Raw genomic sequence first — 23,707 nt, 5'->3', positions numbered from 1 at the left:
TGCTTGATAATGTAAGATGAAATATTTACATACAAAGCATTGAAAATATGTGGACGGTGTCGGCCTTTATGGTTTATTTGTGCGTTTGCAGACGGGCTCTGACTGCTGATGCTGTGGGATAGTCCTTGGAATTATTGCTTGACTGAGACTGTAAGTCTACATATTCTCAAGGCAGCACAATTATAACCGCTGGTAATGTCATGGTGTAGGTGTATGTCACTGAAACAAATTAGACTATGCGATGAATATGCATGGGTAGCTATAAGTGTCCTCGGAACATTTATTGAAATGTTGTCAAGTATGTTAGTCAGTGGTAATTATTACATAATAACTGCTATGGAGTTGGCTGCAGGCATTGTGGGAGTAAGGAGAGTTTCAACTGCAGAATAGGGATGACTCACACGTTCCTGTTTTGCTGCAATGAAGTCAATGTTGCTGACGTTTATTAAACAATTCTCCATATCATATAATAAAGCAAGATATAATAACAAAAATCTGAAAACAGAATAACAATGAGATTACAGCTTCAATACAACTTTCTAATTGATGGGTATAACAAAAAAAAAGTCTATTAGAAATGAGGTCTCCAGTGATGCCTTTTGCATTAGTTACCGAGAGAGCTTGTCTGCCGGCGTTAGTGTCTGTGTGCATGATCACATTTGCACCGCACTACCAGGACTGCACTGCAGGGATGTTCAGATAAAGGTTTAAAGGTTTATACAATGTCATTAAAATAAAGTTTGAAAGAAAATTCCAACTATAGCAAGTGACAACATCACTTGGATACTCTATGACTTGATGATTGTGCAGTCTGGCTGCAGATACCGCACCGTGCCTCATGGCTATGAGAATAAAGAACGGCAATCCTGTCCAATATTTTCCCGGGAGATTACTGCTCCTGTCCATTGAAAAAAACCTGGCTGAGTTGTAGTACCTGCACAGTGACTGGATGCTGTACACGAAAACATACTGTCAAACGGTGGGGTTTGCACCTGTCAGGCTTCTATGAAACATCATGCGAGGGCGTTATATACTCACATTTGCAGACTAGAACAAAGCCCCTATTTACAGTGGAAACACCAGATTGTCCTACAACAACCCATTTTAAGTGTTAACGGCCATTTGGGTTAGGCAGGCTGTACATGGGAGAGCCGGATTCCGAGAGCCCACGGCGGAATCTGGCTCTGACCTCGGCTGGCAGTCTTCTTTCTTCATTATCTGTACTGCAAATGGTCCGGACAGCAAGCAATCGGACATGTGCAGTACAGATTTTTTTTTCCCAGCGCCATTGCTGGTGCAAATAAGGCAGATGAAATAATACCTCCACAGTGCCACCTATTGGAAGGCAGCATTCCTTCAAGCCAAAGTCAGACTTTTTATATAAGCCTTGTAACAATGACTGGGAATTAAAAGCAAAGCCAGACTCCATGTACAGACAGCTGTTTCAGGGTTTTTGCCCTTCATCAGTGTACAGTAGGAGTCTGGCTTTGCTAGTGAGAGGCCTGGGATGGGGGTCAGAAACACTATCTTTTCTCCCTAGGGGGTGCATGGCCATTTGAGTCTCCTCACTCACCGTCTATGTTCTTTCCCTAAGGAGAAAATATAGCATTTCTGATTGCTGATGCAGATCACTCGACCTATCCGTAATGTCAATTGCGGGTCGGATGGCTTTCATTGACTTCAGTAGAAGCCGTCTGTGCGGAATCCACGCTAAAATAGAACATGCTGTGATTTTTCCTCTGCGAGCAGAAATCGCAATTGATTTCCGCTCATGTGCAGGAAGAAGTACTTTTCCACAGCGTGTTGTGAACAATATTTACTGCGGATCCGCGGTGCCGCGTGCAGCCGGCTTTAGCTTTCTGGTGTGAAAAAGTCACAGATTTTTGCCGCATGACATATTTGTGCAGAAACTTGTGACTTCTGTTTTTTCGTTTATTATGAAACCCAATAAATATGATTGAACTGAAAAAATGTTGTCAGTAATAAGCCTAAATTATATTGCAAACCTATGCCAGCAATGAGCTAGCATAGATTGTCTTTTTTGGCACAGCCAAAAAGTGTGCCAAAGAAGTGTGCACTTCCAGTTCATACCATGTGGGAAGTGTGTGTTTAAATGCAAAATTCACAAAACCTCTTTATGTCAGCAACCTAATGTTTGTTTTTTTTTTCACACTAAATTACTGCCATATAGACAGTAAATATAGTGCAATAGCAAAGCATGATCCAAAAGAGTGACTTTTGGCCAACGTTTGGCTAATGTACATCAAGATTCTGCATTCCCAACTATGGTAGGTTACGTATTTCAATACAACAACTGTATACAAAACGAATTCATACCCCCATGCAGTATACATATTTTGTCAGTGAACATACATTTGTGTAGGGTCGAAGTTTGGTGAATTCCATAAGTGATCTCACGAAAGGTATGGTGTCTCATGAGTGCTGCGTGTGTCCGAGTGCCACGAGTATGTGATATTGCCGTGCAAATTCATCATATGATGCAACAGAAGTTGCAAAAATATGCAACATTTATTTACAAGGAGCAAATGTGAGTAATGTAATAATAACATTAGGCACCCATAGAGAACAATAGGGCTCTATCCTGCGTAATACGCCGTAAAATAGAACATACTGCTTTCTTTTCTATGTGTGTGTTATACGTAATTAATTAATATTAATTAAAGTGTGAATGAATCAATGAGCATCAATGTCTTTTCATTAAGCCTATTCATTGCTTATTATTCCAGTGGTGCAGTGAGTCGTCCGCACCTGCAGTGCGGCCGTCTTCTTTGTGCAGGAACACGGGCGCCAATGCGCCCGTGTGACTGAGCCCACACTTGTTATAGCACACATTTTGTTCTTTAAAGGACTTCACCAACACAGTCAATAGAAAATACAATGCTCAATAACATCACAATATCTCAGTCTCTGTATGTGAACAATGTAGATTTACTAAAGGTCCAAGTCCATTAAATGTAATGCCCTTTGACCCCTTAAGGACCAAAGTGTTTTGGTCCAAAAAGAATAGATATTTTTTAGGGCTCTCATCCATGTGGTGGTTTTATGTTTTTTTTTTTAGCTAACAAAACTATTTTTGCTTTGTGGGTTTTTTTTACATGTAGGGCTATATTTTCCCCTGAATTTATTTCCCATTTTGTAGTTTTGTAGTTTTATTAGGGGTAAAAATCTAAAAAAAAGGTTTTTCATTTAGAGTTGTTTATTATTAAAATGAATACATTTACGCTAAAATAAAGTACAGGAATGGGTTTCTCATTTTGTTTCAGTTGTCTTAATATATAATTTGCATAGTCACAGATTACAGGGCACAAATGGCGGCTATTTAGGTTGGTGCCGTCGGTGGGTCATGTTTCTTTTTTTCATACATATTTTTATTTTATTTTGTCATTTTTTTAACTTATTTTTGCTACTATTTTTGACAATCTATGTCCCCCATGATGTCATATCAAACAATCCACATTGTGTTTTGCTTTTTTTAATTTCATATTTTCATACTTTCCCCCTGTAGTAATAGTAGTCCCTTATAGAGCTGATCTGGGTCTGAAAGGACCCTGCAGCTCTGCCGTGGCAGAGAGCACCCAGTGGTCACATGATCACCAGGTCAAATAGTGGAAGTGGCACTTTTGCTTTCTCTATTCACTACATAGCACTATAGCTGGAGCATTATGTAGTCTGCAAGAAAGAAGGCAGAAGTGGATAAAAACAGCTTCTGCCTGCTCTCTGAGGAACCAACCTGCTCCTGCTACATTTCAGGAGCAGGAACTATAATCTTGTGCCATATTTTTACCATAAATTTACAGCGCTTGGTACTTATCAGGTTAATACCACAGACCTCCTTACTGGTGAACACAACTAGTGGTTTTACTTCAACTAAACCAGGCAAGTCCATGGTCATGAACATTCCTCTACCACAGTTTCTGTGAATGCTTGCCTCTGTCCAGAAATCCCACTGGGTTGGATATGCAACACTGTCTTTCTTGATTTCAGGCAAAAAGGCAGTCCCCAGTCACTGTCCTCTCTCAGCAGCTCTAGAAGCTTCTTCTCTCTCTCTCCTTTGGCAGCCACTCTTGTACAGCACAACAGCAAGTCAAGAACAACTGTCCTAACTACAGCTCATTTAGCATAGGGTAGTGATGCTGGATTTCATTGAATAGGAAGATGAAGTCAGAATGGGGAACTAAATAATTATTTTAATTTAGTCATTTTTACTTTACTACAATAAGTGAAGGACCTGGAGAAAACTCTCTATATGTAGCAGACAAGACCTTCCATTGTCATAGATCACATGACCCAGCAGAAGAAAGAAGCTCCCTGATTGGTTGAGGGGTAGAGCTAACTGCAGCTAAGCTGAAACAAGATCCCTGAGTGGACTAAGAGGTGTTAAATTCATGTTTCCTCTGATCTGTGTCACACTAGATAATTATAAAAGTGTTGAGAGGTGGGAACAAAGAAGAAATAGAGCTGCAGAAGGAGGGGGGAGAATGCTGGCAGCCAGGTGAAGCGGCCTTACTGGTTTCTCCTCTTTCCTGTAACTGGAAAAGATTAATGACAACCTCAAGAACCCTGTTTGCAGCTAATCAATCAGCTACTATGCTGAGAGAAGCCTGCGTTTCTTCTCAAGACTTGAAATCCTTTCAAGCTATGCTACCACCTAAGAGTCAACACAGTCACAGTATCGCAGGCTGCAAAGATCCCAGAATCTCCATATGATCCCATTGAGTACTAGAATCATAGAATGGTAGAGTTGGAAGGGACCTCCAGGGTCATCGGGTCCAACTCCCTGCTCAGTGCAGGATTTACTAAATCATCCCAGACAGATATTTGTCCAGCCATTGTTTGAATACTTCCATTGAAGGAGTACTGGAGAATCTTAGCTCATATTTAAGGATTGGCAATTTACTTGTAGCCAGATGAATAGGTTTAGTCCTCGTTAGAGATGAGCGAGCATACTCGCTAAGGGCAATTACTCGATCGAGCATTGCCCTTAGCGAGTACCTGCCCGCTCGGAAGAAAACGTTCGGCTGCTGGTGGCGGGCGGGGAGCGGTGGGGGAGAGCGGGGAGGAACGGAGGGGAGATCTTTCTTTCCCTCTCTCCCTCCTGCTCCCACCTGCTCACTGCCGCAACTCTCCTCTCACCCGTGCCGGCAGCCAAACCTTTTCTTCCGAATGGGCAAATACTCGCTAAGGACAATGCTCGATCGAGTAATTGTCCTTAGCGAGTATGCTCGCTCATCTCTAGTCCTCGTCAGTCTCTCTATAGCCTACCCATATCTCAGGTGCTGCCTCCCCAGGGTTTGTTTATCTGTGTATCAAGGTTTACATTGCATATATGCAGTTTACTCATAGTTCATGTAGAATTCACATTAGAAACAAAAATATTAATTTATATTTTGTCCTTTGAATTAATAATCTCATTTCTTCATTGTTAATGCAAACACAAGGTAACAACTTACATATCCATGGAGATGCATGTTCACAAGAGTGGAAAATGAAATATTGTATTTACATGTACTATGTTAGCAAACAGCCAGTTAGATCATTGGACAACATTTGTTATCAATTTTATCTTGCTGCTCATTTTTTTATTTTATGCATTTTAAAAGTTCATGATTTGTAGATTTATGACTTTTTCTTTTGTAGATAATGGTGGGTGAAGGTGTTCTGTATTGTTGTCTGTCCAAGAGGAAAAATGGAATTGGAGCAGAAGCAAACATCAATGCTGGCGGGTGCAACTTCAACTCCTTTCTAAGAAGAGCGGTCAGGTTTATAGGTATGCTTCAGTATAATAAATTATCTTTTAATGTCTGTCCTGTTACATTTCTCTGTAATTACAAACATGTCAAAAACCTCAGGAATAGTTGCATGTATGGGTTTAAATAACAAATAGCCATATACCTTCCCACTAACAGTTCTGTGGTTCCATGGCAGTCCTGGTTTACTTAGTCACAGCAATAATTTGTCTTGCGCTACACATGACAACAAATCACTGGTAATTCCATGACATCACTGTTGTGGGCTGGCAGATGACTGTGCAGTCACGTGTTGAGTTAACAAGTTTTTGCTACAGTGCAGTAAACCAAGCCTGGTACAGGAATTCGGAAACAGAAAATCCAGTATTCTGAATGAGATATGACTAGAGATGAGTGAGCGTACTCGGTTCGGGTGTTTTTGCACTCGAGCACCACTTTTTCCAAGTAACTGACTACTCAGACGAAAAGATTCGGGGGGCGCCGGGGGGTGGCGTGGTGGAGCGGGGAGTAGCAGTGGGGAACAGGGAAGACCTCCCTCTCCCCCTCCCCCACTCCCCTCTGCAACCCCCCGCTCACCCCCGGCGCCCCCCGAATCTTTTCGTTCGAGTAGTCAGTTACTCGGAAAAAGCGGTGCTCGAGTGCAAAAACACCCGAACCGAGTACGCTCGCTCATCTCTAGATATGAAAGGTGAGTATGTGCATATCTGTCATTTTAACTCCTATTTTGCAAATGGGAGTCATTCTACGCATGCAAAAGCAATTTCACTTTTAATAAGGTAGGCAGTAGAAAAGTAGCCCTCCTCCAATCCTACTACCACACTCTTTGAAGGCAGTCATAGCCCTTTCATTTTACCTCAGTAGTATAAGAAATGAAAGCTACAATGTGATTGGTTGCTAAGGTCAACAAAGCCAACTTTTATTTTAGACAGCTTTCATAAATCTGCCCCATGGTATTCTTCATGCAACAGTGAATAGTTATTGTGGAAGGCTATGTGCAAAGCAGATCAATTGCAAGAGGCTTTTTTGGACAAGTACCCAACTACAAAACCACTTGCTGAACATTATATTTACAGCCTGGTTCAGAAATGGTTCCAAACCAGGTCTGTTTCAAAAAGGAAGAAACAAAAGCCTCCATCAGTCCAGATGTCTGAAGTCGTCCGTGACAGTCAGCAGCAGATTGCAGATAGCTCTCGAAAGTCAACTTGGAAATTGTCCCAACAAGTTGGTATATCATAAACGACGTATTGGCGAGTGCTGAAATCTCTGAACCTGAAACAATACTGACATACTAACGTGTGCAGGAACTGAAAGAGTTCAACAAAGCTAAACGAGTAAATTACTGTATGTGGTTGCTAATTATGATTGCTAGAGGACTTTTGGAGCCATTGCTGTACTTTATGACAGACGAAGCGTGGTTTCATTTATTGGGTTACATGAATTCACAGAATACAAGGTACTGGTCTACTGAAAATCCCCACCTGACTCATGAAACGCTGCATAACCACAAAATTGGTGTTTGGTGCGTGGTGCCAGGAACATTAATAGTGGGCCCAATATTCTTCTAATCAGCTGTGAATACTGCATTTTATCTGGACATGTTTGAACAGTTTTATGAACAACTAACACCAGAAAAAAAGAATGTACTGCTTTTTCCAACAAGATGGAGCAACATGCCACATCTCTCACGTCTCACTGACATGGGTTCATTAATTGTATATGAAAGAGCGACCTGTAAACAAAGGGTCATGGCCACCATTTTTCCTAGACTTGTCCACATGCAATTTTTATCTGTGGGGAATTTTAAAACAGACAGTGTGTGCCACGAATCTGCATACCCTGGATTAACTTAACAAAAACATCACAAACCCTTTCCACAGCTTCACCGTTGAAGAGCTGCAGGCAGTATCAACCAACATGCTGAAACATGCTGAGAGATCCTTAGCAGTGAACATGGACCACTTTCAGCATCTACTGTAACATGTGGGTAAATCAATAAAAGTTTGCACAAAACAATCCACTTGCTCATTCTTCCTGTTTCAGTATTGTCAGAATCAGGTTACTTTTCCATGACCCACTCTGTATATTGTTATAATGATAATAATTATATATGGGCTAGAAACCATGTAAAGAATCACTTACTAATATTCTTTTGTCTTGAGACCAGCGTCCTAAACATAGTATCTGATGGAGGGGCATGTAACCAGACCTCTCCATCAGCCACCTCCATTGCATAACATAGCACACAGTACTGCTCATGAAATAATCCATTGTGCACCATGTTATTCAATGGAGGCAATTCATGGATGGGCACTTCCCCTCATTATCAACTGCTATGTTCAGGAGGCTGGTCGGAAGACATGACGATGTTACTAGGTGATTCTTTACATTTCTAGCCTATCTTTAAAATAATATATAAAGTGGGCGATCTGTTTATAGGGAACCTGTCATTAGGTATGGGCATCGTAAACTAAGTTACACTGCTCAGACGGCAGGCTACCTGTAGTCTGGGGAGGTATTTGCTAAACCTACCCAGCTCCCCGAACCAGTGCCATCACCTCTGAAAGTAAGCGCAGACCATGGAGCTGGACCGCCGGCTGCATGCTGTGCACATACACTCCCATTGACTTTCAGGGGTGACAGCGCTGGATCGGAGAGTCGGGCAAGTATAAGAAATACCTCAACGGACTCCAGGGAACCTGTGGAATGACAGGTTCCCTTTAATGTTTATTAGTTTGGCATTATTTTCTCTATTTAACAATTTTTATATCCCATTGCTCATAAAGTGCCAACATATTCGAAAGCATTGTATAGAGATGTCACTACTTATATCACTCCATGACGGAGACTGGGACTGACTTAACAGGAAGCCAATTAACCTTTCAATATGTTTTTTTCAGTGTGGTAGGAAAACCCACACACACAGGAAGAACAAACTCCATGCTGATGTTGTCCATGGTCAGATTAGAGTCCAGGATCCCAGTGGTGCAAAGAAACAGTACTAACCATTAAACCACATGCTGCCCATACACATTAAATGCAGTTCTATGGAACATGCTGATTTTAGATGGACTAGACAATCATCTAATATGTATAAGGGCCTCCCAACTCTTCTTTGAAAGTAGATGTGAGGGGGGATAAGAGACGGACAGTTGGATTTCAATTGTAGGATCCTTTGGTTCTCAAGAGATAAGCTGTTGCCAAAGGAGTCTTGGAGCAGTTCTTTCGCCTCTCTACATTCAAGACACATGCATGCCTTGCCAAGCCAACCCAACCATGCATGCTTGAGTCTGTGTGAGAGTTGGGAGACATGCCTGTTGGCTCCAAATGAGTATTCAGCCGACAGCTATCTAAGACGTATGGGCAGCCTAAAGCTCCTCTTAGACGAGCCGGTTCTTGTTTGACATCATCACTAGCTCTTTCACTCTTGTTCAGCCTGTTTAAACATATAAAAGTCATTGTAACAGTATCTATTGTAATGTGACTCTTCTGTCTTTCAATTTATATTTTCTCAATTAGCTGATAGCAGAGGGTTTCATTTAGCATAATCATATTAAACAAAGCCATTTATCTTCCTCCCTTTTCACATGCCTATTAATGCTCTCCTGGAAGATGACTAGTCCTCAACTCCCTCTTCACTCTGCTTGTCAGTCATTGCTATCTGTTATATCCCTTTCAGTATGTACTGTATCCTGCATGCATTGTCCTGGCAGAACCACCTGTACTTTACAAGACTGCTACTCCCTGGGATCTTCTGAGGTCTCACAAATCTCTGCTGTTCACTGTCCTTGAGTTACTAGTCCCACATGATTGTCAGTCAGACCCTAAGTTTTGTAACGGTCCTTCCTTATCTCACATACCAAATACTTGAGAACCTGCATGCTGTATTTGTAGTCCTCTGACATCTCAGAAGAGAAGTATATAAGGAGGAATAAACAATGCATTGAGCAAATGCCACTCATAGTGCAATGCCTTCAGTATCACAGCAGTCCTCTATGATCTAGTTCCCACATGAAGCATATTTTTTCTGTATATAGGTCAGAACAGAAGCGCTGACCTCATTTTTCTCCACATATAATAGTTTTAAGTGTTTCCTTTAAATATATGAACCTTCATGAAAAGAGAAGAGAACAATGAACTGGCCTAAATGGAATCATCATTAAAATATGAGACGAAAAGCCAAGAATCAATGCAATCAATACGATGAAATAAATATGTAATTCGATGAAGATAAAGCATAGATGTATTTGATTAAATATCATTGTTTGCAGACCACAGAATAGAGTTAATAAATTACTAATGTATCATCAGAAAATATCATATTATATAAATCACTTTTTTAACAATTTTTGGTGATTTTCTCTTTAACTTTCGGTCACAATCTGAATTGCAAAAAAAATCCTAAAATTCTTTATTTTTCTGACTGACCACAAAGCCTGATACTAGTCTGTCATTCCTGATCTGTAGAGAAAGCTTTACAGCAGTAATCTCACTAACATCACAGGCAGGATTACACTGAAAGGTAAAGCCTTGTTTACACGGGACGATGATCCTTAAGATAATCGTTCGAACCAATGAAACTGAATAGTAATCATTCAATTTAAACATGAGCTAATGACTTACAGTGAGTGAGAATTGTGAGGTTCTCACTTGTCATTAAGTTTCAGCCGGCATAAAAACCAGCGCCAGTTTGGGCACTTATCATGCCATTTAAACATTTATCATCCAGTGTTTCACATAGCAATGAAAAACGCTGAATGATAAGTGCCCAAGGACTGCACAATTCTCAAAAAGAATTGTGTAGTCTAAATGGGCTGCTCGAGCGCGAACGATCTGGTGATGACATTGCCAGAATTGTGAGATTATTGGGACATATTAAAGGGCAATAACACTTATATGTAGATAACACAGGATCCACAATTCACACGAGGTATAAGCTGTGACTATTTATTCCCCTTTTACAAAATGACCCCTGCACAGGTCACAGAACAGGCCTAGAACAGTCCCCCATACAGGTCAACAGGTCTTCTCCTGTCCATTGTGTGAATGACCCATGAGGCAGCTATAAAGCATATTTTCCAAATACTCTTAATACTGTTAAATGTATCTCAGGCAAGATGGTAACCCCATTGTCATGTACAGACAGCAGAATAAAAAATGCTACAATCAGAAAATATAAACATATTAGAAAAATGGTTTACTATCTGGTTTTAATTCCAACAAAAATTTTTTGGTGATATAGTCCCTTTAAACTTAGGCTTCCAGAACATTAGTGGTTAATCCTTGTGTTGTCCATATAAGAAACGAACTACACGCAGACAGCATACAAACTAGAGATGAGCGAGTATACTCGCTAAGGCACATTACTCGAGCGAGTAGTGCCTTAGCCAAGTATCTCCCCGCTCGTCTCCAAAGATTCGGGGGCCGGCGCGGGTGACAGGTGAGTTGCGGAGGGGAGCGTGGAGGAGAGAGATCTCCCCTCCATTGCTTCCGCTTTCCCCCGCCGCTCCCTGCCCCCCGCCGGCCCCCGAATCTTTAGAGACGAGCGGGGAGATACTCGGCTAAGGCACTACTCGCTCGAGTAATGTGCCTTAGCGAGTATACTCGCTTATCTTTAATACAAACCCATATTATTCAATGTGGCAAAATACTACTGAGTTTTTTCATGCAGACATGGACTGTTTAAAAAACTCATTGCATGCTCTAATCTGATGCATTTTACAGACAAGACTCACCTATTCAAGTCAAAGGGGACACACAAAAGCAGACAGCACTCAGATGCCATCTGTGTGCAGTCCATGGGCTGTCCATTTAAAAAAAAATAAAAGAATTGGGCATGTTTGGTTCTTTTGTGGACATAAAAACCGCATGGCACAGAAAGTAGAAATCAAACACATGGACTGAATATGGAGGCCTACCGTGAAATTGCACATGGATGAAAAAAGATTTTATTGTACCGCGCTGCAGAAAATATTGGCACTTTATTAAGAAAATATTATGAATATTATCACAATGTGTTTTTTTAATTTCTACAGTACAAATCCCATTGGTATACTCTGAGGAGTCAAGTCTCATCTATGTCATAAGCTTTAGAGATGATGCCGATTTGAAATTCCTTACTAAAAGAACTATCACAGAATTGTGTTTATGTAGAGTAAATGATGACCACTTTCAGCACAGTGCAAAATATTTTTTTCCATTTTTATTAGTATTGCAGTATACTCAGCTTTCTCTCCCTCTCTCCAAGCAAGCAAGTCACAGCAGAGTCCCAAACACCAAACATCAGTTGCAAATACAAAATCCTTTATGTCCACATTTGTCTTTTTTAAAATGTGATTTCATGAATTATGTAATCGTCTGAGGATACCAAACACTACAGAATGACCGAAAGGCTATTAGTATCAAAATACTAATGACCACCTGTCCGTAAGTGAGTGAGTTACATGCTCCGCCCCTGATTACATGATGGTAATGTCATCACAGGTCCTGTCAGCACACGGCTGCTGTCCAGCGAGGTGCTCCAGATAAAGGACCTGTGATGATGTCACCATCATGTGATCAGTGGCGGAGCATGTAACTCACTAACTTCACATGAAGGACTTTTGATGACGTCCCCTTCATGCTCCGCCGCTGATCACATGATGGAGATGCTCATCACAGGTCCTGCAAGCACACAGCTGCTATTTGGCTAGTGTTCGTTAGTATTCCATAGCAACTGAGGCCACAGGAGGTTTGTAGGGGATGAAATACCAATGAACACCTACAGCAGCCGTCTGCTTACAGGACCTGTCATATGATCAAATGAAAAGGGCAAAAAATCAGCGGCATTCACCACTATGCCAAAATATGGCGAAGAAGAAGGAAAACAAGATGCTCGCCTCTATGGGACTGGATCCATAGTCCCCAATAATACTCCAATAAATTGTATGTAGAAGACAGCTTCAAAGAAGGTGCATATATGAAAGGATTAAAAAACCTTTATTTTGCCAATGGTACAGGCGCCAGCGACGTTTCAACCCGCGATGGGGTTTTTCAAGGTGTCATGTGATCAGTCACCTGTGAGGGAATAGTCTAGGGTCACATGACGAGGGGTTGATCAGTGTGTGCAGGACTCTGCTGTGCTGCTTTTTATACCCATGGTATGAAGACTGTATGTAGCAGAGCTGTATGTGATGTACATGTAGCAGTGCTGTGTGTGTTTGTGTGTATGTGTGCGCGTGTGACGTGCATGTATCAGAGCTGTGTGTTCCATTGCACCACCAGAAACACTGGTATTATATAATTTCCTAATAAATACTAGTATAACAATAATGGCAAGCATGTCACACATTCAAGTAATTGATACAGGTCTGCATATAGAACAAAAAATGCAGTAAACAATATGTTGTTTCGTAGATACACATAATTAGATAGAAATACATGTAAACCAAAGGCGGACATATTGAAGGGAACATTATAACAAATGGTCAAATCAAGGTTTCCCACTTGCCTTGTATTTAGATCGAAAGATGAATTCCAATTGTGTAACTTGTTCCAGTTTTGCAATATTGGAAACTTTCCAATGATGATCATGTGGTGCAGATGTGGAGGTCCAATGCAAGGGCAAGAGTGTATGGACATATTTGGCAAGTTAAGGCATAGAGCCAGAGGTGTAACTTGAAGTTTATGTGCAAAATGTAACAGGGCCCCCAACTATAATGCTTTTTTCATAGTACTGGGCTCCCAATATGGAGAAGAGGGGCATTGTGGGCCCCCTAAGGCTCCTGGGCCCGGGTGCAACTGCACCCCCTGTATCTCCTATAGTTACGCCCCTGCATAAAGCACTTTGGAAATCTGACAGAAAGTTTGCTGAAAGTTAATCAAGGTAAAAATCTGTTATTATCTGGATTGTTGTTTTGATTCAAGTATACATTAAGATTAGAGATGAGCGAGTATACTCGCTAAAGGCAATTGCTCGAGCGAGCATTGCCTTTAGCGAGTACCTGCCCGCTCGAGACAAAAGGTTCGGGTGCCGGCGGTGGGCAGGGAGCTGCGGGGGAGAGCGGGGCGGAACGGAGGGGAGATCTCTCTCTCCCTCTCTCCCCCCCGCTCCCATCTGCTCACCTCCGCTACTCACCGCTCCCCCGCACCGGCACCCGAACCTTCTGTCTCAAGCGAGCAGGTACTCGCTAAAGGCAATGGTCGCTCGAGCAATTGCCTTTAGCGAGTATACTCGCTCATCTCTAATTAAGATACATTTTTGTTTTATCAGAAGACCTGTTTCCCCATTGCTGTATATTAAGGATGCGTAAATGTAAACACGCTCAGATTGTTCCATTGAACTCAGTGGTTTAATTACTGTTGCCTGTAAATGCAATATCTGACATATTCATCACTAAGAATGCTCTTTGGTTTCTTTCCAAGGTGTCCATGTGTTTGGACTTTGCTCCACTGCGCTCATTACTGATATTATCCAACTCTCTACTGGTTACCAGGCCCCATATTTTTTGACAGTCTGCAAACCGAACTACACTTCTCTAAATGTGTCCTGTAAAGAAAATCCATATGTTCTAGAGGACATTTGCTCCGGGCAAGATCTCGCCGTCATCAATGCTGGAAGGTAAAGTGAAGAATTCTGGCACATTTTTTAATCTTTTTCTACCCCTGTGGAAATTGTACTTTAACACTGACACTAATATTGAACTTTGGTATAAAATTCTCTCTCCTTTATGTAAGAATTGATTGTTGGTATTGTATGCAGTAGGAGTTCTGTATATCAATGGGAGCCAAGAAACAGTTTTCTCCACATGCTTGGAACATTCACAGTTACAATTAGAATATCCAACAGTGGTAGAGGAAGAACAGCATCCGTGCAAGGACTCAGTAAAAAGAACTGGAAAGCCATTTTTCCAATTATTAATCCCCAAATTTGTTACATTATTATATTTTTTTGTTAATTGTACATTTCTTAGTGAGAAATTATTATATTGAAAACTACATGTAATCAAGAGGAAAAACATATATTTAAGGGGGTTGTCTAAGTTAGAACTTTTTAATGTGAAAATTAGTTCCCCATGGCAAAAACATAATAAAGCCCATATTCACCTCTCCCTGTTCCCCGCAAGTCCCTCCTGGCAGTTTCGGGTCTCCCAGTGATATATTGCTTACAGGATGCAGTCAACCTATTTATGGAATAGCCCAGGTTGGCTGGAACGTTACGTCAGCCAGGAGATCCAGAACTGCTGGAGGGGGATTTGCAGGGATTAGGGAGAGGTGAGTATGACCTCTTTATTATGTTTTTGCCATCAGGGATTCATTTTCACATAATTCAGATAACCCCTTTAAATATCCAACCTAATAGAAAATGTTAGCTTAAAGTATTTCCCTTACTATTGCCACAATGCATTATGGTCATTCAAAAAAGGAAGCAGCAAATGTCTTGAATATTAAAAAAAAATAAATAAAGCACTGAGCGGTGATGCTAGTAAGTAAGGCATGTAACTGCTGGAGCCAGTGGTCAGTAGCAGAGGGCACATGCCAGTACAACACATCAATCTGTAAGCAAAGACAGGCAGGCAGCCACTGGACCATCTGTACTGGATGTACAAGGGACTGAAGAGGTAAGTACTGTTTTTTTTAATTTTTTTATTTTTAGACATTTTCAGTTGTTTTTTTTTTTTAATTAATCTTGGATAATCCGTATGGAGACTTTATCTAAGAAGTTGTTGTTTTTTTTTGCTAGAAACAGTGCCACTCATGGGCTGTGTCTGGTATTGCTGATCCATTTATTTTAATGGTGATATACCATACAAAAGAAAAAAATGTACCAGCACTCAGGGGTACAGTGGAGCAATGTCTAAAGATACTGGGTGTTAAAATTAATGGAACTCACTTCTAGGAGGAGGCAGCAGAATCCTGTCCACTCTTTCCAAGTCCGCTTAACAATACTCCAGGACCAGTAAACCATCTGCAATGTATCAGGAAGACATCCATAAAGTCAACAATCCATAAAGTCAACAATCCATAAAGTCAACAATCCATAAAGTCAACAATCCATGAAGTCTGCAATATATTTCAGAGGTCTTTGGGATGTGTGCCTCCTATTTCAAGTGGAAAATGGACAAATACAGAGCATATACATACGGCATTGCTCACAGTGGTACTGGCATGGTTCGCGGTGGCTCAAAGCGCCTTCCAGGAATACTGGAAGGGAGCACACCAGAAGCGGCCTGCATTCCACAGACAGAAAGCAGCTGCAAAAAAAGAACATTAACAGATGCAAGGCAACACAGGGAAATGCTGGAGATGGGTCCTGCTCCACAACCTGAAAGTACATGCATTCCACTTGCTCCCCATAAGGCATAATGTATATACAAATAAATTCATATCTATGAAAAGAAAAATACAATTTCATATGTATATGTGGAAACATAAAGGTTAACAAAGTAATCATAGCTACGTATAGATAAAAATCTGCAAAAAACGAATTTAAAAAGTATGTAATAAATGAATAAAGATAAGTAATTACCAAAGTATGTATAAAGGCCCATTTGCACACAACAATTAACACTCAAAATTCATTTAAACTATGTCTCTTGAGCGTTAATCATTGTCATGTAAATGTACCATTATTAGCTTTTTAGCTGAATGATGATTTTTAGTTCAGCATAAAAACCATTGTTTGGCTGGCCAGCTGATAGCAGGGACTGCATGCTGTGATTCTCCATGGGAGCACTGATAACATTGTTTTCAGCTGCAGTCCTGCGGGAGAACAATGGAGCTGTATGCAGATAACAGACCACCCTCTGTTATCTGCATACAGGGAAGGGAGCTTCATTTAAATGCAAATGAAGCTAATAAGCTACTAATAGGCATTAGTGCCCATTAGTGGCTATGCAAAATGATCGCTCAAAACTGTCACTCAAACTGTCTTTTGAGTGAATTCCAAGCAATCATCTTTGCATGTAAATAAGGCCTAACTCATTGAAAATAAAAAAAAACATTAAAGTTTACCGAGAAACAAACGAGCTTTCAAGGTCCATTAATATCCCCCAATGAACAAGATATACATCTAGGAAAAAATAGTATATGGGAAAAACATACATATCTAATAACAATGCTTTCTAGACAGTAATATAAAAGTATGGATGAAATAATGTGGATATAATATTATGTATAAAAGTATCAAATACTCAAAAATTATAGATGGATATAAAAAAGGAAGACCTACATAAACAACGAACCTATAGTAAGACATTAAAAATAACATAAAAATATTTCAACCCAATAAAAAAATGTCCAGTGTAGTTGGAAGGGGGTGGGTTGGATTCTGCTACCTCCTCCTAGAAGTGAGTACTAATAATATTAAACCCAGTGTTTTTATACATTGCTCTTATGCATCCCTGAGAGCTGATACATTTTTTCTTTTGTATGGTATACCCTCATATGATCAAACCCTTCTGGTTCTTTGAGACAAGACTGATGCCCTCCAGTATGGATTTCCTTTAAGACGAGGGAAAATGAGTCTTCAATTCCCCCCGCTCCACCTCGCTGCCCCCCCCCCCCCCGCATTGTGCTTGGATGAGTAATCAGTTACTCAAAATCTGGATGCTCGCTCGAGCATCAGCCTTAAACGAGCGTGCTCGCTCATCTCTAGTCTTCATTTATAATTGGATTGCTTTTTGGCTTCTTTGGATATTGTGTGTGTCGGTGTGCCCATTTCTTAGGTCTCAGTGGCACACCAGGTGAGTTGAACTGCAACCTTGGTATATATCATGGCTTTAAATTCGGAGTGCTGCCTTTTGTTAAGTGTATCTTTCTTTGTATTTATTCTAATGGGTGAGCTACTATAGCAGACACATTACGGACATGAGCCGCACTGTTCCTGAAGAAAGTAGCCACATTTTTCTAATCTTATACAATCTCCATTACCTAAAACATACATCCAAGGTAAAGCAATGGATTTTTGCTGTATCTGACTGCATGCATGACTTTTTTTTTCAATCCCATTTACAATTTCAACTATTTCCTTGGTCCGAAAATTCTTGAAATGCAGCCATCGGGTATACAATGCAATTGTATATGATAAGGGTCTCCCCCTACCACACCCCAAAATAATGCAGCATATTTAAAAGACATAAGGTGAGATTTATCAAGGCAAAGGTGGCGTAAAAAAATCACAGTTTGGAGAAAGCCTTCCTTGCACAAAAAATTATGACTTTTTTAAAATTTATGCTGGGTTCTACTAATTTAAAGAAAAGAGGGTATAGCTTATTGTCTGCCCTGGTCTAACACATTTATGTATAATTGACACCAAAAACTGTAGTAAATTATATTGTAAATGTATTCCATCTTGTAGTTGGAGTAGATTTCTTTTTAGATGCATGGATGGCCTGAGATGCACATCTTCATACATTAGGTATGCAAATGGGAGTTGGTGCAATGCCTCTGCAGCTCCACATACTAGAAGGCAGTTTTCCTACAAGTCAATGCCTGACCTTTTAACAGGCCATGTAAGATGATTGGGAATATAAGCCAAAGCCAGAGGCTTCTCCAGAGGGAAGAAGATAACCATGTACAGAAAGACTGCTTTGGTGGCTTTGCTCCTTGTCAGTGTTCAGTAGGTTTCTGGCTGTCTGGCTTGACATTGAGTTGGCGTGACATTGACTTGTAGGAAAGCTGCCTTCTAATACGTGGCGCTTTAGAGGCATTGTACCATCTCCCATTTGCATAGCAAATTTCCCAGAGGAGTATTACATGGCCTTTAAAGTCTCCTCACGTCTACTATGCCAATCTTAATAATTCCCCCCATAGTCTCTGTAACGTACATTGACTTGAACAGGTTGGTTAATTAACAAATGCCCTCCTAATAAGATAATTAAAACCTGGTATTTCTACTGTGTTCAGCAAATTATTTACATAACTGGCTCCTTTAAGGTTAAAGCAAGTTAGTTTGAATATCTAAAATATGTTACCAAATTCAGAAATGAATGTAAACTAATTAGGGCTTTCTTGTTGAAGCGTAATTGGTTATGTCTCTAAAGGAACTTTTACAAATACACTATAATTTTGCTTGTCTTTTTTGGCAGGAAATCATTCCCTTCTCAACATGCAACCCTGGCAGCGTTTGCAGCTGTTTACATTTCTGTAAGTAGATTTTTTTTTTGCTCAGTTAAACCCAAAATGCATTTTTACTGACCCACATTAGAGTTATACTGACTGAAGGACCTTATACACAGTCCGATAAACAGGCAAGAACATTGGTCCGAACATACTTTTGCCGAATCATTGAGCCATGTAAAAGTGCAAACAATTAGCAAATACTCATTCATCAGCTGAGCATTTCGTATATGTGAGTAAAAAAATGTTTCTGGTCAGCTGTGCATCTGCCTGTGTAGCCAAAAAATGAAAGCCCTGTGGGGACAAACAATCATATGAACGATTGTTTGTCCCCATTTGGCATCTGATTGGGCCGGTGTAAACTGCCAGTAGATGAAGACCAGTCCCATTGATTGGTTCTTGTTTACCAAAATGAATTGTTCTATGTAAAAGGACCTTTTCTTATCATTAGTGATGAGCAATTAGTGGAATAATCGGTTTGTGTCGAATTGGGCTGCTTTCACGAAAATCATCGTGAATCAGGGGATCCAATTCCGATTCACATAAAGGTCCCCAATACAGTCAAATCTCCCCAAAATTGCAAGGGAATACAGCCACACATCTTAGGAAAACTGTTCTCTTCCAAAAAGTGTCCAAAATAGTGTACAGTTGTGTCCTAGGGGTTAATCGTAACACATGGGTGTCACTGACAACAGGAGAAGGCCCACATAAGGTCTCCTATATCAAAAATTGCACCAAGGAAGACATTAGGTCTACAGCATGTTCTAGAAGCAATGTCATAACTTTTAGAAGGACTAATTCTGCCATGTGAACACAACACTCGAGCATGGACCTGCTCCAAGGAACAGCTGTAGAGCTACCAAAAATTTCACTATACAAGACAGTGGGTGTACTTCTTGTTTTAAAAGCAACCTCATAAATTTTACAAGGAGAAATTCTGCAAGATGAACACAATGAAATCCTCCAAAGAAAAGCAGTTACCAAAACTTATGCCGAGGGAGTGAGCAGGTATGTTGTTTATTTTGAAAGCTAAGTCAAAGTTTGAAAAGGACAAATTCTAGTAGGTGAACAGAACAACCAAGCATTGGCCTTCTCCAAGGAAAAGCTGTAAAGCCACAGCTGTTTCTTGTGCCTTAAAAAAGTTTTGCTTTAGGGCTCAGTCACACGGGCGCATCGGCACCCGTACACCGGCGCCGATGCGCCTGTGTGACTGATCCGTTACTGCAGAAAGAAGACGGCCATACCTGAAGACGGACGTCTCTCTGCATCGCTGATGAAAGAACACATGACCGGCAATGAAGCCGGTCACATGTTCTTTCCTCCAGCGCTGCAGAGAGACATCCGTCTTCAGGTGCAGCTGTCTGCTAGCTGCAGTAACACAGGCGCCGTTGCGCCCGTGTAACTGAGCCCTCAGGAGAAAGAGGATGGAGGTGAGGAAGGCACAGACAAGCATGTCCCACAACTCTTGGAGGTTCTATGAAATGTGAACCACCATTTTCGGCTTCATGACCCAGTGTGCTATTAAGAATATGTAACACTGCTGGCCATGCTTACTGGATCACATGTATTTGGTCAGGTTCACACTGCTACTGACAGCATTCTTAAACTCAGCTTCTGGTATTGTGGGTTAACATGGAGCATCACAATGCAGAAAGGTGGTAGTGATGGTGACAGCTCAATGTCTACTCTATGTTTCCTACTCCTGGCTCTGAAGCCTGCAGCCTGATTATCAATTGTGGAGGAGAGACCTAATGTAGGCATGCTACTGCCCCTACAAAAGGCTGCCTCTCTGTGCTCAGAGGCTACTGTGTGAACAGGGAGGGAGATGGAGGAAGAGGCAGCTACAGCAGTGGAAGAGGGAGCAGGATGAAGCTGACTCTTTGCCCTCTGACTCAGGTGGGGTCTCCAAGGTAGTAGGTGATGGGATTTTGTGTTACTGTTCACACACGTTGTGTTGAGGTTGTTTATATTGTTGCTGTGTTTTAAACACTTCCTGCAGATCTTACAGACGGCCACTCTTTTGATATCACGTGCAATTTCAAAGAATGTGCTAGCTGCACAAGTCCTATGAGCAGACTTAGCTGTGGGCCTGATGTTGGTTCTGCTGCAACTAGTAGTAGCTAATGGTGAGAGTGCAGCCTTTGTGTCTCTGCAACACCCTTCTTGCTGCCTTGACAGGGTGCTGGCCCACAATGTCCGCCTTCTCTTCCCCCTACAAGCTGCTATCAGGACTCTCCCTGTCTGATCCCTGTTGGGTGAAGCACCTCATTATCTTCCACTGCATCCTTCCTTTACATCGTCCTTCTGCTCCTGAGGGGACTTTGTGTCACAATGAGCATTGGAAGCTGGCACCTCTGTTTCCACATCCCTCTGAGTACACATTGCCTGTGGAGGGCTAACCGCATGCACTAACCCACCCTCATCTTTTTTTGGAGTAGAAAAAATGGTTGGGCATCAGTGCATTCAGTGTCTAGGTCTTCTCCCTCTGGATGTTTGGACTGTCTGGTTGACATCTATGTCACTGAATGATCAAACAGCTCCTCAGACTGATCCATGTGAACTGCTTTGGAGGGCACAGGGGATTTGGCATGGAATGTAGCAGAGGGGAAGATGCTCATGCCTGATTGGTGCAGACTGATTGCTGTGCTCCTACAACTGGAAGGAAGTGGAGATGGCATGCTGTGTTATCCACTCGTACAACCTGATCTATGTACTGTGGATATAACGCACGGACAGAAAGGGTCCTAAGGAACGACACTGGGCTTGCCTTGCCAGCTGTTCTTTCAGTGCGAGTCACTTGAAGTGCCAACTTGTCTCATCCTCTACCACCTCCACCACCACCGACACGTCCCCTACCCCTTGCTTTCTTCATGTTTCCTTTTTATGTATTTTTTTCTAATAACTATTTTTTTGTTTTACTTTTTAATATAGCTTTATGTAACTTATGAGCTAACTTTGAAATTTGTAGAAAACCACTGCTAGCTGCATAAAGACTGCAAATAATTCATAGTGGCCAGACTGGCAAGTTTGAATGATATCCCAGAGCGCTGATACACACTATGTGTCTTTGCTGTTTCCCTATTTTAGTATCTTTTTGTTCTATATTAACAAAAAAAAGCCATCTAAAAAGGTCACAATCCCTGGGAGGCACAATATGTGAGAACAGAAGGCTACAGAGTATAGTTTGTATCTTTGTGAACTGTCTCTGTTTGGCGCAGCATTATTGAATTCCCCACACCCCACTGCTAGCTGTATAAGGCCTGCAAAGCAACTTTGAATAATGTTTGAGGCCGCAGACACACGATGTGTGTATTTGCTGTTTTCCTGTTTGGGGTTCTCTTTTTTCATATTACCAAAAAAAGCCACCATCAACTAAATAGACCACAATCCCTAAGCAGCACAATATGCGAGAACAAAAGGCCACACAGTTCAGCTTGTATCTTTGTGGCCTGTTCCTTTTTACCGCAGGGTAATTGAATTCCTCAAACCCCACTGCTAGGTTTCCAAGGCCTGTAAAGAATTAGAACTGGCCAGAATGATGTCGGGGAATGACATCTGAGGTCACATCTGAGAGGAATTTAATCTTCCCCACTCCAAAGTGTAGTTTGTCGGTCTGCTTTGCTGTTATATATGTTGACAGCAGCAGATATATACCCTATTCCAATGTACAAACCACGTTTTGTATAGGCATATAAACATGATGCAGCTTCTTCCTCTGCTTCCTTGAATAGAACCCCATTTAAATTCTCTGCTGTATACAAGCTTTCACACCAGCAGCAATATATCCTCTGCAGAATATCTGTCCCTATTAACTACAGACCACATGTTACATAGGCATAAAACATGATACAACTTGTGCTCAAGTGTAAAATGGCTGCTGGTTACACTGTGTCTTTGTTTTATATAGCTAAGTCATGTAATGCAGGTGACCAATGAAATTTCTGCCCATATGCAACAAGGCGCCAGCCTGCTGATTGGCTGCATGCTGACCTCTACAGAAGGCATTCTGGGAAATTTGATTTTCCCTTGATTGTCACCAAAAATTGGTTCAGACTTACTAGATTCGAGTTTGCTAAAATTGGGGCGATTGCATCGCCCAGCTGATTATATCACTTCGGAATAGCACCGTAAACTAAGTTATTGTGCTATTGTGGGAGGTAACAGAGAGCCGGGTGATGTGTTTTTTTCCCCCAGATCCCACGCAGTCTAAACATCAGACTCTTTTGACACTGATGTGCACGTGTTCACCCGTTCACTTCTATAGGAGTGCGCGTGCACAGCAGTCTGAAAAGAATCAGATTTTTAGATCGATTGCAATCTTCATCAACGGCTAGCACAGGGAGTGGGTAAGTAAAAAAAAAAAACACATCCCAGCTCCCCATCACCTCCCAGAACAACACCATAATGGCGTATTTACATATGCAAGTGCAATATCAGTCCAAGAACATAGGACAGATATTACCCTTGTAAACCTGCAATTTCCAGGCTTCTGCAATGCTGCTCTGCATTATAAATGCGGCATTTGCATAGCCGCACATGTGTTTTTCATGCTCATTTTAAACACGCATGAAAAAAAAATTGCATGTGCCTTCAATAGCTAAAATCAACAACTACTTGGTCACCTGGACGTTGCTAGATGGGCCAATATGATTTGATCAAATTATATACCAAGAACCTTGCATTATTTAATGTGGTTAGAGTATTGATTATAGGTATATATACCTCTGATAGTAAATGTATTTTGAGTGCTGTTTCCACTTTTTGGTTTCTGCTTCTATTGGATGCCCTTTAATGGTCCAGTGGGTCATCCTATCAGTAATTGACAGCTATTTCTATATACACCA

At 41.1% G+C, this 23,707-nt stretch overlaps 1 protein-coding gene across 1 annotated transcript in view; it reads left to right on the top strand.

The window, feature by feature from the left end:
- PLPPR4 (phospholipid phosphatase related 4) overlaps positions 1 to 23,707 on the top strand; it is a 122,883-nt gene that overhangs the window by 81,340 nt on the left and 17,836 nt on the right. The window contains exons 3-5 of the mRNA XM_066594746.1: positions 5,659 to 5,788; positions 14,169 to 14,364; positions 18,833 to 18,890. Coding sequence (XP_066450843.1) covers positions 5,659 to 5,788; positions 14,169 to 14,364; positions 18,833 to 18,890 — 384 coding nt within the window. The remainder of the gene's footprint in view (positions 1 to 5,658; positions 5,789 to 14,168; positions 14,365 to 18,832; positions 18,891 to 23,707) is intronic.

This window comes from Eleutherodactylus coqui, chromosome 3 (assembly GCF_035609145.1).
Source record: "Eleutherodactylus coqui strain aEleCoq1 chromosome 3, aEleCoq1.hap1, whole genome shotgun sequence".
NCBI classification, from domain to species: Eukaryota; Metazoa; Chordata; class Amphibia; order Anura; family Eleutherodactylidae; genus Eleutherodactylus; species Eleutherodactylus coqui.
Note: the sequence above shows the minus strand (reverse complement) of the source record. Positions and strands in the feature narration are given on the sequence as shown.